This window comes from Vicia villosa, linkage group LG4, assembly GCF_029867415.1.
Source record: "Vicia villosa cultivar HV-30 ecotype Madison, WI linkage group LG4, Vvil1.0, whole genome shotgun sequence".
NCBI classification, from domain to species: Eukaryota; Viridiplantae; Streptophyta; class Magnoliopsida; order Fabales; family Fabaceae; genus Vicia; species Vicia villosa.
The window spans coordinates 143925891-143942804 of NC_081183.1; the positions used below are offsets into that span (position 1 = coordinate 143925891).

The following is a 16914-nucleotide window of genomic DNA, read 5'->3' on the forward strand; positions in this document are numbered from 1 at the left end:
AACCAGTATTTACCTCCAATAATTCCAGCATCCTACGTCCCACGTTTGCCCTAGAAAGCCAGCAGGATTCTTCAATCTTTTCCCTTTAGTCAAGTTCTTCTTTTGATTCAGTTTGAGTTCCTCTTAGTAGACCACTGCAGTTATGACTTAACTCGTCATTGATAACCTCGAAACAACTAAAATAACATTAAAACAACAAAAGGGAGCACCTTTATGCTCCAAGCTGATAGCTACAAAAACATCTAAAATGCAATAAAATAAGAAATAAAAACTAATAAACTAACAATAACCCAGAAGATTAAGGTATGGATTAACTCACAAAATATGTGTTAACACTACTCGTGACCATTAGTAAGACGATTAACGATTAAATCAATATATGGTACCTTGATTCAGGATGTAGTTGTCACATGACTAATAATAAAAACTGGTTCACCAAGTTAGATGAATCAATTAAGAAAGTGATAAAATTTGAAGATGCCAGACACATCACATCAGGTGGAAAAGGAAACATATATGTGGTTAAAAAGGATGATCGAAAAGTCAATATCACTGATATGTTGTATGTACTCTTGATGACAAGTAATTTGATAAGCATGGGTCAATTACTTACAAAAGGGTACAATATAAATTTAGAGAAGAATCAAATGAAGGTGTATGATGGTGAAAGAATGATGATTTTGAAAGCACCATTGATAGACTACAAGACCTTCAAAGTAGAGATCAACACGGTTGATCATCAATGTTTAAATTCGACCGTCGATGGAAAAAAGACAGGTTGTGGCATCACAATATGGACATCTAAACTTCAAAAGTCTAGGTATGCTCAACCTAAAGAAGATGGTGTATGACTTACCTCGGGTGAAAGAACCAAGTCAGGTGTGTGATTAGTGCTACAAAGTAAAGCAAGCTATGAAAGAATTCAAGCATGACTTATCCATGAGGTCGAAGGAAAAGCTAGAGCTTGTTCACTCTAATGTGTGTGGACATTTGAAAGTCATGTCAAATGGAGGTAATTGTTATTTCCTAACTTTTATAAATTAACAAGGAAGAGAGGAGTATTCACACAGTTCGAGAAATTTAAGTTGCATGTCGAGAAACAAAGTGAATTTAAACTAAAGAAATAGAGAACTTGTGGGGGGGGGTAAATACACCTCTATGGAATTTGCAAGCTATTACAACGAGCAAGGTATAGAGCATGACGTCATTGCACCATATACACCTCAGACTAATGGTATAGCTGAGAGTAAAAATAGAAGTACAGTGAATATGGCCAAATTTATGTTAAAAGTTAAAGAAATGCCTGAGAGATTTTGGGGAGAAATAGTTTCGATAGCAGTCACTACTATAAAAATTAAATTTAACCTCGGTCACAAATGAGACTTAACCTCGGCTATAGAGGCAAGGTTACGAAGAGCGTCATGAAAACTTGCCGCATTACCCCCTCGGTTTTGAAATAACCGAGGGGTAAAGTGTTATTCACGGGGATTCGATCCCTGGGGAGATCCTTTTTGGAATTCTTAAATGGCAAAAACACATTTCCCTTCATTTTGACATTCCACCGACACATATAACACATTTAACCTCGATTTTGATATAAAATCGATGCGTAAAATAAGATTGAATTTATTAAATCTAATGTGGATTGCTTATTTCACTAAACCTTGATTGAGCATATAACTTCTCAAAATTGGTTAGGAAACTAATTATATGAACAATTGTGTTATATTTGAAGAACAACTTACACTGATTAATGTTTTTCAAACATTTTACAACTCATCATTTGTCTCATGTTCTTTCATGGTTAAAATCATTTCAATTTTTCAAGTTCTTTATTCAACAATTATGGAATAAAGTTGAACAAAAACTAGAAATATTTGAGAGATTTTAACTATAAAAGAACATGAGATGAACGGTGAGTTGCTAAATACTAGAAAAGCATTAACCAGTTTAAAATATGTTTCAAATACAACATAACTTTCATATGATTATTTCCAAAATCAATTTAATATGTTATATGTTCAAAGAGGGGTTAACAAACAATATATATTATATATAATAAACTCAAGTCAACGAAACAAGATGAGAGTTGCACAAAGAATCACAAAAAAAATATAAACTAACATCAATGTCAACAATAACATCAATGTCAACAATAACATCATCAACAACAATAACAATATTATCAACAACAACAACAACAATAACATCAACGAGTCTCAACAACAACAAAAACAACAATATAAAACATTTAGGGTATCAACAACGAGTCTTAATAACAACAAAAACATCAACAACATCATCAATAAACCTATAATATAAATATGTTTAAACAACAACAACTACATAAAACCTTTAAGGTTTCAGGTCTTAATAACAGGTCTCGACAATAACAACGACATCAATAAACCTATAACATAAACATGTATAAACAACAACAAGATAAATCTACAGGGTTTCATATCTCAATAACAACAACAAGATAAATCTACAAGGTTTCAGATCTCAATAACAATAACAACAATATGAGTAGTGATGTTTGACGTACCAGATATTTGAAGAATGAGTGAAAGAAGATGATTTAGATCTTTGGAGAAGAAACGAGAGTCCTATACACATATCATATTTGTATTAAAGATGATATGTGTTTATGACTCTCGTTGTTTATGGCTCTCTTGTTAAGGGGTCTTTATTAGGGTTCAGTTTATGTTTCTTAGAAAAGTGAAACTAAATGCTACAAGCTAAAACTATATATATCACGGAACAAATTCACCTCAATCGGAAAACAAAACTGAGGTGAAATGCGACGTATTTTCAGATTAAAAATAAATATTCAAGAAGGCGCCACTTTTAATGTAATGAAAACATAATCTAAAGCTACTGGAATTCGAAGCATGTACACCGAAGTAGTTTACCCCGCGGTTTTCATGAAAAATCGACGGAATAAATTTTATATTTTTTTAAGAAAAAAATATGAAGCGTCCAGGGATTATACCCTGTTTTTTGATATGCGAGGTGAAATTATTGTCATAAAAAATAGTTTTTCTACTAGGTATACTTACTTAATAGATGTCCAACCAAGAATATTGGTGACAAGGCACCTTATGAGGCTTGGACAAGACTGAAGCCAAATGTTAGTCATCTTAGAGTATTTAGATCAATGTATTTTAGGCACATGCCTGGGAAATTGAGGAAGATGCTAGACGATCGAAGTCAGGCCATAATGCTCATAGGTTTTGGTTTTAGAACCACACTCAACCTATCATTAAAATAATGTCATAATCACTTATTGACTTGATTTGAATTTATCTAATTAATTAAATATTAGCTCTAATCAATTAGATAGTTTAAAACCTTGTCCTAATCAATTTAACATTTTCTAATTCAACCAACTAGGCTCCAAAATCATGTTTAGTGATTTTAATTGAAAAACAGAGGCTTTCAAAATAGTTTTTAGTGTGTGTGTGTGTGTGTGTGTGTGTGTGTGATTTAGCGATAACACTTCCAAAAATGATCTTGTGTCTTTACAATATTCTAATCACTCAAACGTACGCGATCATGCAAGCTTTCACACTCTAAAGTTTTAAGTTCTTTTGCTAGATGTACCAATCATATAAGCACTTCACTTGAATCTTCTTTTGGATGAGGCTTGTGATGTATTCGATTTAGTCACCAACATTAGAGAGTTGTTAAGAAATCACGGGTGGGCATAAACCCTTATTCTTTAGCTTGTTTAGAAGGAATATTTTGATCAACCACCTTGTGTATCTTTGACCACTTGAGGTATCTTTAGTAGTCAAGAGTTATCATCATCAAAACTAAATCACCATCAAAGGTGATCATTTTCTTATAAAGTCTTGATATTCATGAGCTTTATCATTTTAGATCACTTCCTGATTATACATGCAAGCACATGGTTCTATATTTTCAATACCCCATGTTAAACTCTAGTGCAATAACTCAGATCATTAAAATACTTATAGACACAAAAAATTGACTAAGATTATGAACATACCTAAAATTGCATAGATGGAACTCACAATTATTAAATATCTTAAATTTAACTGTACCAATACAATGAACTTTGCAAGCCATGTTATTACTAGTTGAATGACTTTACTTTCTTTCAGCTCTAAAGTCTCAAGCTATTCTTTCCTTGTGCACATGTGATAGGAGCATCCCAAGTCCATGACCTGACTATTCTCTATCTTCAAACTCGTTACCACTAATGCATATACACCGTCATAACTATCCTCGTCTAAGGAAACCTCAATATGAATGGTGTCATCCCTACCCCTTACTGGGACTATCTTTCTTGAAATGAACGGCGTCATGAAAAAAATCTCTTACAATCAATTTGATTATAAGGCAATCAGCAAGCCAATTTAGCTTCGAACAATCCAGGAAAAATATCTATGAATCGATTACTCGATCAATGAATCTAATAATTTGATTATGAAAAGAAAATAAGAGAAAGAGGACACAAGGATTTGTTTAGGTAGTTCACCAATCAGCCTCGCTATGGTTACGTCTGCCCCTAATTCCAAATGGAATTGAGATCATAAATCTTACTTTGCAAAATATCGTTTATAAGAGAATAAGTAGAAATCCAATAATCTAAATCCTATGTATGACATTGATCATATCATATCTTCTTCTCTTCCCTTGACCTTGATCAAGTATCCCGATAATACCAATACGATCCACCGTCTCGCGCTACTCCTTTGCAAGAACCTTCTGGTCTTTGAAGCTTTCACTCAACTGAATCGTATCCCAAGTTTCCCAAATGAGCCACCATATCACGTTACTCTTTTGCAAGAACCTTTTGTTCTTCAAAGCTTTCACTCGATCGAATCTGTATTGCAAAAACTTGTATCCCAAGATTTACCAATGTGATCCACTGTCTCACTCTACTCCTTCGACTGAACGCACCGTTATTCGAAGCTTTCACTCAATCAAATCCAATTACGTAATCTTGTCCAAAACCTTCAAATCCCAATGATATTAAAGGAAAACCCCAACTTGGTTTTCTTATTATAAAACCCCCCAAATCAATACTATGATCTTGGAGGTCAAACCCCTTAGGATTTTCAGGATGAAACCCTTCAAAGATTCTTAACCCAATATACTGGTATGTTGACCTAAATTGGATGTTATCAACACAAGTCTAGATGGCACCCAAGCAAAAAATGATTATATGTAGTTTGCTTGTGTGTGTGCATAGATGAGAGGTTGAAGATTAAGAGAGATCTTTGTATGTGTTTATAGTTTCATCATTTTGAAAATGATGCATGTGTGAAGTATTTATAAGTGTGCAAGTTGGAGGCAAAAGCGAAACCTAGAAGTTTGAAAAAGTGTGCTTTCGGGATGATCGACTGACCCCACAAACCAATACGAGTCTTTTCAGCAAGATTTGTCCTCACTCACACGCTTTTCGGGAAACTTCCCAGAAGGTCACCCATCCCATAATTGCTCCAAGTCAAGCACGCTTAACAATGGAGTTTTTATGGAATGTGCTACCAAAAAGAAGATGCAACTTGTTGGTATAGGTAATACCCATCAATCCTTATAAACTTTTCTTCAACCATGCAGTCTCATACCTGCACGACCTTAAGATCTCTCTCATTCCCATGTGGCAACCACTCCTTTCCATATTCATCCTCGAGTGTTACATGCGGTACAACCACCCCTCGCCTTCTTTGGCCTCGGGTGTTACATGCCCACCAACTTCCGCATGGTTTGTCCTTGAACCACATCGTATTGGGAGAGTTCTGACTCTAATACCATTTGTAACCCCCTAGACTGCTTTCAAGATGATCGACTGGCCCCACAAACCAACATGAGTCTTTTCAGTATGATTTGTCCTCACTCACACGCTTTTAGGAAAACTTCCCAGAAGGTCACCCATCCCAAAATTGCTCCAAGTCAAACACACTTAACTATGGAGTTCTTATAGAACGAGCTACCAAAAATAAGATGCATCTTGTTGCTATAGGTAGTACCCATCAATCCTTATAAGTTTTCCTTCAACCATGTATTCTCATACCTGCACGGCCTCAGGATCCCTCTCATTCCGATGTGGCGACCACTCCTTGCCATATTCGGCCTCAAGTGTTACATGCGATGCAACCACCTTTCTCCTTCTTCGGTCTCGAGTGTTACATGTCGACACATATAAGTCATGTGTCGACACATATTAATGCAGTGTCGACTTGTGTAAGGTCATGTGTCGAACATTCATTACGGAAACTACAAACTTTAAAACTGTATCACATGTGTCGACTTGAAACACGTATGTGTCGGCACATAGGAGCGGTTTTAGCAGCATGTGTTTACACATGCATTACAGAAGCTACAAGCTTTATTTTTGAAGCACAAGTGTCGACTCATACAACGTATGTGTCGATACATTGACCCGTGTTTTGAGCAAAAATTGATTTTTAATGCATGGAACTAATTTTTAATGCCATGTAACAGGTTTTTGATGCATGATACCTTTTCCAAACATGTTCTAAGTGCATTCTAAGATCCCTAATGCAAAGGTGCACATAATGACTCGGAGATACCGTCTAATATACATAAATTCTAAAGTTTTCCTAGTTTTGACATCATGCAAAACATCTAATGGACAAGTGCACTCACAAAAAATCCCAGCTAACAACGTAATCATACGGGTTTTCACACTTCATCTATTTTACACTCTGAAGCTTCAAATTCTTTTGCCATATGTACCAATCATATAATCACTTCACTTAAATTTCCTTGTGGCTGAGGCTTGGGATGTTTTCGAGTTAGTCACCAACATTAGAGAGTTGTTAAGAAATCATTGGGTGGGCATAAACCCTCATTCTTTAGCTTGATTAGAAGGAATAACTTGATCAACCACCTTGTGCATCTTTGACCGCTTGAGCTATCTTTAGTATTAAGAGTTGTCATCATCAAAACTAAATCATCATCAAGGTTAAGATTTTGCTTATTGAGTTTTACTATCCACGAGCTTTATCATTTTAGACCACTTATTGATTATACTTGCAAGTAAATGGTTCTATAATTTCAACATCCCATGTTAAACTCTAGCGGAATAGCCTAGATCATTAAACATGCTTATAGACAAAAAAATTCGCTTAAGCTTATGAACTTTGTCATACCCCAAAATTTGCCCATACTATTTCTCTTGTTCAAAATCAAATCAATACACAAAGCTCCAAGACACACTCTCCTAAACAAGGCTCAGAAACTAGGGTTTGGTTTGCTCAAAGGAAAATCAATGAATCAATGGCTCCAAGGCATCCTATATGGCTCAATATATATCAAACTACCTCCATGACAAATTTCAGGTCTCAACTCAAAGGATTGGTCACTCAATTGTTCAGGAAGTCAACAGTCGATTAAGTTAACCTAAAAGTCAACTGTGGTCAAAGTAAAGTCAAAACTCCTGATTTTTTGTCAAGATCCTCATATTGAAGTATCATTCACCATTTGATCAAGAATTGACCATGGTTCATCAAGGAAAGATCAAAAATCAACAAAACAAAAAGTTTCTAAATTAGGGTTTTGTATAGGAAAAGTCAACTGAACTTTGACCGGCCATAACTCTCACATGGAACATCATAAATTTTCCATCCAAAGCTCATCTTGAAGGAAATTGAATTCTCTACAATTTTGTCTCTCACATGCCAAGTCTAGAAATGCTTCATTTGAGAGATATGAACTAAAACATTATAGGCCCTTTTCAAAAGTCAACAAAAAGTCATTTTTTTCAAAAGGACACACAAGGAGCATGGAAAATCATTTTGATATGAGACCAAAGACACTGGTTAGAGGACTCTCTAAGGTTTCTAAAAAGTCCTAGAACACTCCCATACCTCAAAAATTAAGAGAGATATGCCTTGTCAAAGTTGGATAACTTTTGAAAGAAAAATGTGAAGAAAAGGCCTTCAAAATGAATCTTATTGCAAAAGGACCCAATATTTTTTGATTCAATCTTGCTCCCCAAGTCATCAAAAAGGTCCAAGCACAAAGCCATAAATCATAGATTTAATATTTAATTTTTATTGAATTTAATTCATTAAAAAGTAATATAAAATCAAAAAATATGGAAAATATTGAAAGGATTTGATTTGTCTTTGATTCTAATCAATTTCAATCATCAAATTACTCCATAATTGATTTAAAATTCGTGCATAGGCTAGTTGTTTTGGAAGATAATGAATTTGGACCAAAATTAGAAGCTTTTAACAAAATTTTCAAATCAAATCTTCAAGATCCTCAATCAAAGATTTATCAAGTTTTATTGCCCTAATTTCATCTCTATAAGTATGTGAACAAGGCCAGACGCAAGGTTTCACGTTTTGCAGCCTCAAGAGAACCCTAACCCGAGTCAAGAGAATTCAAGAAAACTCAAACTTCAGTTCTTTATTACAAAGAGATTCAAGGCATTTGATTGATCCCAATTCGTTCTCTGAGCATCATTGAACGATTCTCAATCACTTTCGAGCCCTAAGGCACCAAGAATCCCCTCCAATCGTTCAAGGTTTGTCTAACTTTAATTTGAATCGATTCCATAAATTCATGCATTTATACTCAAAGCCAATTGCATATTTGTGTTTATTATATTGTGTTGATCGATCCTGGAAAGTTTAGGACATTATTATGCTGTTATGAATGACTTGCCATGCTAGGGTGTGAAGCTCCAAATTGGGGTATTTTAGCATAGGTAAAATTAGGATTAATCAAGGCCATGATCAGATTCGCAAGGACCAGACGATTCGTTTCGTGTATTCGCGAAGAATTTTTTTGTTGGTTTGGGGCCATTCGTTATTTTGCAGGTGTGGAAAGCATAGGCTTTTATAGCGTTTCAACAAAAAGCGCTGTAAAAACGCATCTGAAAATTCCCAAGGAAGGAGATGACTGCGTGGCGCAGTCCTATTGGCTCGATTCAAAAATCCTTGGCGCACAAAGGTTATGGGATGATGCCAGATCCAACGCGTTAAGACGTACGCGCTACCGTACTCCCTCGCCATTTCAGCCATCGGATGCAATCTTAGATCGATCCCACGCACCAGAGCCCTTCAGTCCACCATGCACCCTCACACGCGCGCTGCACTGGATCACACGCTAAGTTTTCCAATTTTTTTCTTTTTAATTACATAAATCTATTTTATTTATTTTACATATATATATATATATATATATATATATATATATATATATATATATATATATATATATATATATATATATATATATATATATATATATATATATATGTTTTATATTCTCTTTTTTTTTCTCTTTTATGCATAAAAATTATATATTTATATTATAAAAAAGTTTTTTTTACTAATAATAATGTTAATTTTTATTTACTTATTTTCTTTAATGTACTTAGCATTTAAACTATTTTCTTTTATATTTATTTATTTGTTTACATTATATTAAGTTATTTAAATTCTTTTTCTTTAGTATAATTATCTATATTTATTTTACTTAACATATTTATTTCATTAATATATTTATTTATTATTTGATTATATTTGATTACTCATATTTATTCAAAAATTCGTATTTATTTTATTTTAACTCTGAAAAATTCCTAAAAATACTTGTTATGCTCGATTTTATTCTCTCGTCCCGATTTAATTAATTAGGTCGCAAGACCAATAATTAATTAAATTATTTTCTTTCTCTTATTTAATTTGCACTCTAATCAGGGTTTATGACGATCATTCCATACACTGAGAATATTTATTTTCTTATGCCTTTTTCAGGGTTACTTTTCAAATGCCTTCCGACTATGCGCCACGTCAAAAGAACGAAGCTAAGTTCTAAACCTTTTTTTTTTATAATTTACCTTTTTATTTTGTTTAAATTAGGGTTTAATTTCCTCGTACATAGAACTTCTCCTACATTCATTCCTTTCCTTTTTCTTTGCCAATTCTCTGATGACCAGGGTCAATGCGTAAGGCTCGAGGCTTCCTCCGACCGCCAACCATGTCAGATCAAATTCAAAGCTAAGTGCTTGTTTGTTTATTTATTTATTTTTTATTTCTTTATCCTTTTGTTGTTTAGGGTTAGTTTTGTTTGCCTCCGAACCGATAATGCACTCACCCTATTTTGCTTTCCATTTTTTCACTGTTTCTTCAGGGTTTGTCAATTGCCAAAGCTTCGCATAGTCGGTAACTCTAAACCCTAATTATTACTTATGTTAGACCTATTTGTTTGTTATTCCCCGCTGGTTTCAATTCCCCTTTCCTCCGCTGGTTTCATTTTCCCCTTCCCCATATTTGCTTTAATCATGTTTGTTTATCAATTGTTGTGGTTAGTAACTCTAGGGAGTGCAACTTGTTAATTCAATTAGAATCATTTAACTATAAGATAAATATCTGAATCTGACCACGTGATTGATGTCACACACACACCTCTAGGGTAATCCCTCTTGTTGCCTTATATTGTTGCCTTATATTGTTGCCTTGTTGCCTCTAAACATACTAAATAGTCAAAGTCCCTCGATTCCGAGGATACCTAAAGCAATGTTGCCTGTTGCCTTCAAAGTTATTGAAACTCCCTCGAGGTTGCCTCATAAAGAATAATTGTCCCAATTGCTAAGGTATCCTCGCATGATGCCTTAAATGACTATTATATCCTTCCCTTAGACTACCTGCCCTCTTTATGGCATGGGACAGTCTTATGGAGAATGATTATTTTCGATGACCCTTCAACATCCAATTGAAAGGCTTCCTGCCCTCTCATGGTATGGATAGTCCCTTTCGCCCGAAAAGCTAAAAGAACTATTTTTCAAACTTAGGGTAGTTGCTACTAATTGCTTGCTCTAAATTCAAAACCTTTTCCCACTCTTTTCAAAATCAAATTCAAAAAGATTATGCTTATTTACAAGCTAAAGTTCTTCTTCAAAGTTTTTACTTTTCACACCTCCTTTTCAAACATTTCAAACAATACAAAAGTGAGCTAAGCAATTAAGAGCCCATGGATAACCATGGATACAAAGGGTGCCTTACACCTTCCCTTTGTATAACTTACCCCCCGAACTCAAAATCTTTCAAAAGGTCTTTTCTCTGTTCTTTTAGCCTTTCTGATTTAATTTGGATAAAATAAAAGTCGGTGGCAACTCTTGCTATCCGCGACATTTTCTAAAAGTCAGTTCACCGTATCACAAACTTACCTAAAATTGCATAGATGGAACTCATGATTTTAAAATTAAGTCTAACTATATTAATACCATGAATTTTGCAAGCCATATTACTTCCATTTGAATAACTCCACATTCTTTCAGCTCCGAAGTCTCAAACTATTCTTTCCTTGTGAATATGTGATAAGAGCATTCCAAGTCCATGGCCTAACTATTCTCTATTTCCAAACTCGTCACCACTAGCGCATCAACACTATCATAGCCATCCTCATATAAGGAAGCCTTAATATGAACGACATCATCCTTACCCCCTATTGGTACTATGTTTCTTGAAGTGAATGATGTCATTATCAAAACCCTTAAACTTGAGCTTCTCCTTTTGATTTCCTATACTATCACTCGTTCCTTATTAAATATTTAAGTCTTCAACCTTTTACTACTTCATCTTGGTTAACTCGTTGATTCTGATAGTTGGCTGGATCTCCTTTAAGATTATAATATCTTCCTTACCTTAAAGAAGACAATCCCTTAAATGCTCAAAAGATACGTGTAATGAGCTTAACAGGAGTAGAGCTTGTCCTCGTCATCAAGTTTAACCTCAATATTGTACAAGTCATTAATGATCTAATTAAATATGTTAGTAGGTTCTCAATGGATTTGTTCTCTACCATTTGAAATGCATAAAGTAGTTGTTTCAAACACAACCTGTAAGGCAAGGACTTTTTCATACACAATGATTCAAGCTTGATCCACATCATTTATGCGGTATTCTCCCGGTTAGCTTCCCTTCAAAATTTATATGAGGCGCAAGATAATAGAACTTCTGACCTTATCCACTTTCTCAGTGTTCTATTCTTGTATTAGGCCTACATGTTCAATCAATGCATCACCTTTAAATGCTTATAAACATTTTTTTAATTAAGATTGCATGTGTCTTCATTTTCCACAACCCAACTTTGTTGTTTGCTTAAAACTTCTCAATATCCCATTTAGAACCCATAATGATCACTTGTAAACTTAACCCTTTTTCTCCCACTATGGGCGATACTTGTTGTGAAATTGAAAGGTTCAAACACACTAAAAAAGTTTGATGTATGGTACAAAGATTAATGACAATTAAAATAAATGGCCTCAAACAAAAACTAATCTGCCAAATGGTGTAAGTGAATCTACACGAGTAAGAATAAGATAAATGAGGAGAACACAAATAATTTTTACACAGTTTGATCAAACTAATCCACTATAGGGAAGAATAACTCTTCACTCCATTATACTTCAATAATTGTTACAAGAGATTAAAAAAATAAGTTACAAGAAAATAAAATTCCAAATTTATATGAACATCTCTTATTTTCTACGAAAGTGTTTCTCAATCTTTCCTCCATTAAATATATGAATCACAAAAATCTAATGTGTTTAGAAATGTTTCTCAATCTTCTAAGATGTCCCTAAATGTCTTCAAAATTTTAGAACAATGAATTCTAAGAATTCATCCTTCATTCTCTTTAAGTTTTTCTCTCTAAAAAAAATTTCCCAATAATACTCACATTTCACTCGTACCTGTCATCCTATTCAAAAAAGTGCTGAAAAATCGTCTTTTATAAGTTTCAGGTGAAACACGCTACATTCTCTAAAATGTGTTGTGTTTTTTCAAAATGCAAAAATACACTATATTCTCTCATATTATACAAAGGGCCTGTTTGTTTCAGTTTTAAAAAAATGAATTTTTTCTTTGTATTTTTGAAAATAGATTTTCCAAAACGGTTTTTTAAAATATTACAAATTTTTTTATATTCATTTTTTCTTAAATGAAACACTAATTTTGACATCTTAAAACATTTAAAACTTTTATAAAAAATTTCTTTGAAAAAATAATTTTATAACGGATAAAAAATAAATGAGAAAAGGGGGTGATGCCCGCTATGTATTTAAGATTAATAATTTTTTAATATTTAAATAATTATAATAAGATAAATTGAATTTGAATTATTTATTAAAACACTCCAAAATCTTAGACAAGAAAAATTAAAGCAGCGACGTAGGAGTTAGGGTCCGGAACACATCTTCAATATCTAATTGCAACAAAACAATGACGGAAGTGGATGCAAACGGCAACGGCGACGCCGAAGTTCCACCGCCGAAGCCAGAAACACAAGAATCCCCCCAAAACAACGGAAACTCCTCAGAGCCAGTATTATCAAAAAACGCACTGAAGAAGCAAGCGAGACATCAGAGATGGGAGGCGAAAAAGGCAGAGAAGAAAGCAGCGGCAAAGGAGAAGAAGAAAAAGGAATCCGAACGGAAACGGAAGGAGTGGGAAGAAAGCCTCGCGAGTATGCCTGAGGATGAAAGAACGAAATTCATCGAATCGAGAATTAGTCTCCGTAAGGAGAGAATGGAGCAACATACATTGGAGAAGAATAGCAAGAAAGAGAGACTCATTAAGGGTAAAGAAGAAGGGCAAAACGTTGTAATTGATCTTCAGTTCTCGCATCTCATGACTCCTTCAGAAATTCACAGTCTCGTTAAACAGGTTAATTTACATATTCTGTAGTTTTCTCTTTTCTTTTCGGTTTTAGAGGTTATTTCGATTCGCTAATTTGAATTTATATACTGGTTGAAAAGAACTTAGAACACGTTCATGCTAAGCTCTAAGAACTTATTTTCATAAAGCTTTTTAAGATAGATTAGTGTGTATTTGGTTATGTGGTGAAAAGAATTGATTCTGTAAAATTGATTCTAGTTAAAAATGAGTTGAAGGTAAAGTGATTTATGTTAGTGATTATGTAGATTTTGAATGATTTGATTTTGTCAAATTGAGTTGAAGGTAAAATGATTTATGTTCGGATAATTTTATGTAGAAGTGCGTTGAATAGTAAATTTCAATGTAAAAACCACGTTTAAACTTAAAAGCTACAAATTATAGTTTCAAGTAGAATCAATTCTGGAGGCAGAATCAATTCTACTTTAGAAGAACCAAACACCTCAAAAGCATTCTAAAATCAATTCTACACCTCTAGAATTGATTTTGGCTCGTTCAAAAGCTAAACCAATCATACACTAATGAAAACAATTTAGCTCTATTTTATATTTTGTTATTGAAATAGTTTGTGTAATAAGCCCTTAATAAAATTGATCCAAACATGTCTTAAATCAGTACCACAGTCTTCAAATCAAATATGTCCACATAGGAAGCTACTTCTTCCTCAAGAGTTTCAATGTTGCTTTATTACATCATGATAAATTAAATTGAAAGAGACATGTGTTATTTCCCAAGAAACATTAACACAAGTACTTGACAAGAGTGTAACTAAATGAAAGTGATTGAAAATAAAATAAATACTTTTGTTGGTGTTGTGGCCCTGTTAGATACCGGGTGTGCCTTTAATCGGTAATTTTGGTATCATATAGCTTCTTCTGCACATAGCTTACTTCTTCTAAACACAGTTGTATAAACTTATGTATTTTTGACTGTGTATTGGTAAATGATGGAATGTAATAATGTATGTGTAGATAATGTATTGCTATGCGGTGAATGGAAGGTGTGAGTCCCCTGCACATCTTTGGTTAACAGGCTGCGAAGGAGAGATGGATGATCAATTGAAAAAGATATCGGGATTTGATAAGTGGATAATTGAGAAGGAAAATAAGCCTTATATTGAAGCATTGCAAGATCGTAAGGATGATTTGGTGTATCTAACAGCTGATTCAGAGACTGTTCTTGAAGAGCTTGATTTGAAGAAGATATATATAATTGGTGGGTTAGTGGATAGAAATAGGTGGAAAGGGATAACCATGGAGAAAGCACAAGAACAAGGAATTCAAACGGCTAAACTCCCTATTTCTAATTTCTTGAAGATGTGTAGTTCTCAGGTATTGTTCATGTTTACACATTTAAGCCTTTTGTTTTGTATGGGATTTTGTGTTCATTTTAACTTTTGGTTCTATGTTGTCAATAGCACGCTATAGCAGAATAGCATAGCGGTGGGAGGGTTTGGTCGACGCTTTTGGCCTGTGAGCCGCTGTCAACTTTAGTGGTTGTAGCGGCTGCTATTGCACCCACTTCAAAGTTTTTTTAACTAAGCCCCACTCTTTTCTAAGAGTATAAATGTCAATTTGGACCCTTTTAAGAGTAATATTATGTGTTTAATTTGGTTATGTTCTTGCTTACAAACAATTATTATGCTCTTCCTACTTTTGGTTTAGCTCAAATATGTTTTTCTTCTCTGTTTAAGTTTTATTGCTCTATACTTTATGTTTTTTAATTATTAAGTATTAGGTCTATTTAATTTTGTGTATTATTCTATTTTTGAGTATTTATGTTTACTTTGTTTGCACACTGATTTTTAGTCCTTACAACAGCGGCTATTCCACTATCCTCTATACTGCTATAGCATTTTAGGGGGGTTGTGGCTATGTCTGAGATTAACAGCATACTTTTGACCACTAAAAGTTTGTACTTTGTATTGGTGAATTGTGAAATAGATGTACACAGTATCAATGGATTGTATAGATCTACTAGTAAAATTAGTGCTTCCACCACCTCACGAAACACCGGGATGAAAAAAGAGATAAGGTTGAGAGAAAATATGATAAAGAGAGAATAATCAAAACAGTGATCGATAAATGGAGGGCTGGAGAGTTATCCTACTATAGAAGATCCGAATCCACCGGTAGGCTCTTATGCATTGCAGTGTCATAAATGATAATAATAGCTGAATGAATCGCCATTTAGTGCTGAGGTTATTGGGGTCAGACAATTTGATGTATGAAATCTAGAAATTACAAAATGATCTATGAAATTATAATTTGGTTTATCACATTCATGCATCATTTAAAAATTTTGTTGATTTCAAATACCACATTCACTTGATAACACTCTCTGAAAGGAACCAACAGCATGCAATTTTATATAGATTATTTTGAAATTTCGTCCATTTTAAATATCAAGTTGCCCGATCCCTGTAATTGTAGAAACAAGTTGTTGATTTACTTGACAACACTGTTGAAAATTGGAATTCCATTTGTGTCTAAAACATTTTATTTACCATATGAACTTTCAGGTTCTTACTGTGAATCAAGTTGTGGAAATACTACTCAAGTTCATTGAGACAAGGGACTGGAAAACTTCTTTCTTTGAAGTTATCCCCCAGAGGAAAAGATCTCAAGCAGATTTAGAAGGAAATGCAGACAATACTGTAGTGGAAGAAGAAGAGGAAGAAGAAGAGCTTGAACAAACAGATGATCCATTGCCAAGTAAAAAGCAATGTGTTGAGGAGATTCCTTCTAACAAACTTGTTGATGGCGTGTAGAGTGTACAACTGGAAAACCAACACATGATGAGGCAAGTTTCAAATCAGTGCTGCACGCAAAATTTTCATACTGACAGAATTAGCGCAACATTTATGTAGTTTTATGTTTTTTTACCAAACTGTGACCCGATTTTCTTATGATGGTATTGCAATTTTGGAACGTTGTTCTTCGGCTTTTGGCTTTTGGTAATTCGTAGTTCTATTATTAGATGATGGTGAATGAAAAATATTCATTGGGGTGCGTACCTAATACCTATGGTATTCTACGTTTGGCTACACATAAATGTTAGCATTATAATATGTACCTATGTACCTATTGCTGTCAAATACCCGTTCATACTTATTGAGTGTAGTTCAGATAGTTTAACTAGCGCTGAACTTTAAGTTATGGCTTAAATAGTTGAGCAGAACTTACTTCATGGTCAACTTAAAGACAGGAACTTGTTGAACAAA

General features: G+C 33.9%; 1 protein-coding gene across 1 annotated transcript; it reads left to right on the top strand.

The window, feature by feature from the left end:
* The first annotated feature begins 13154 nt into the window (after positions 1-13154).
* LOC131595375 (tRNA (guanine(9)-N1)-methyltransferase) lies at positions 13155-16706 on the top strand. The gene is made up of 3 exons (XM_058867720.1): positions 13155-13682; positions 14663-15022; positions 16213-16706. The coding sequence occupies exons 1-3, from the start codon at positions 13239-13241 to the stop codon at positions 16459-16461; spliced, it is 1053 nt and encodes a 350-aa protein (XP_058723703.1). The 5' UTR covers positions 13155-13238; the 3' UTR covers positions 16462-16706.
* The last annotated feature ends 208 nt before the right edge of the window (positions 16707-16914 follow it).

What these genes read in the sequence shown, in the direction of transcription:
- LOC131595375 (XM_058867720.1), top strand. Translation starts at nt 13,239, where the DNA reads ATGACGGAAGTGGATGCAAACGGCAACGGCGACGCCGAAGTTCCACCG. An exon ending in TTCACAGTCTCGTTAAACAG is followed by an intron (nt 13,683 to 14,662) that starts GTTAATTTACAT and finishes ATGTATGTGTAG; the next exon opens with ATAATGTATTGCTATGCGGT. An exon ending in TGAAGATGTGTAGTTCTCAG is followed by an intron (nt 15,023 to 16,212) that starts GTATTGTTCATG and finishes ATGAACTTTCAG; the next exon opens with GTTCTTACTGTGAATCAAGT.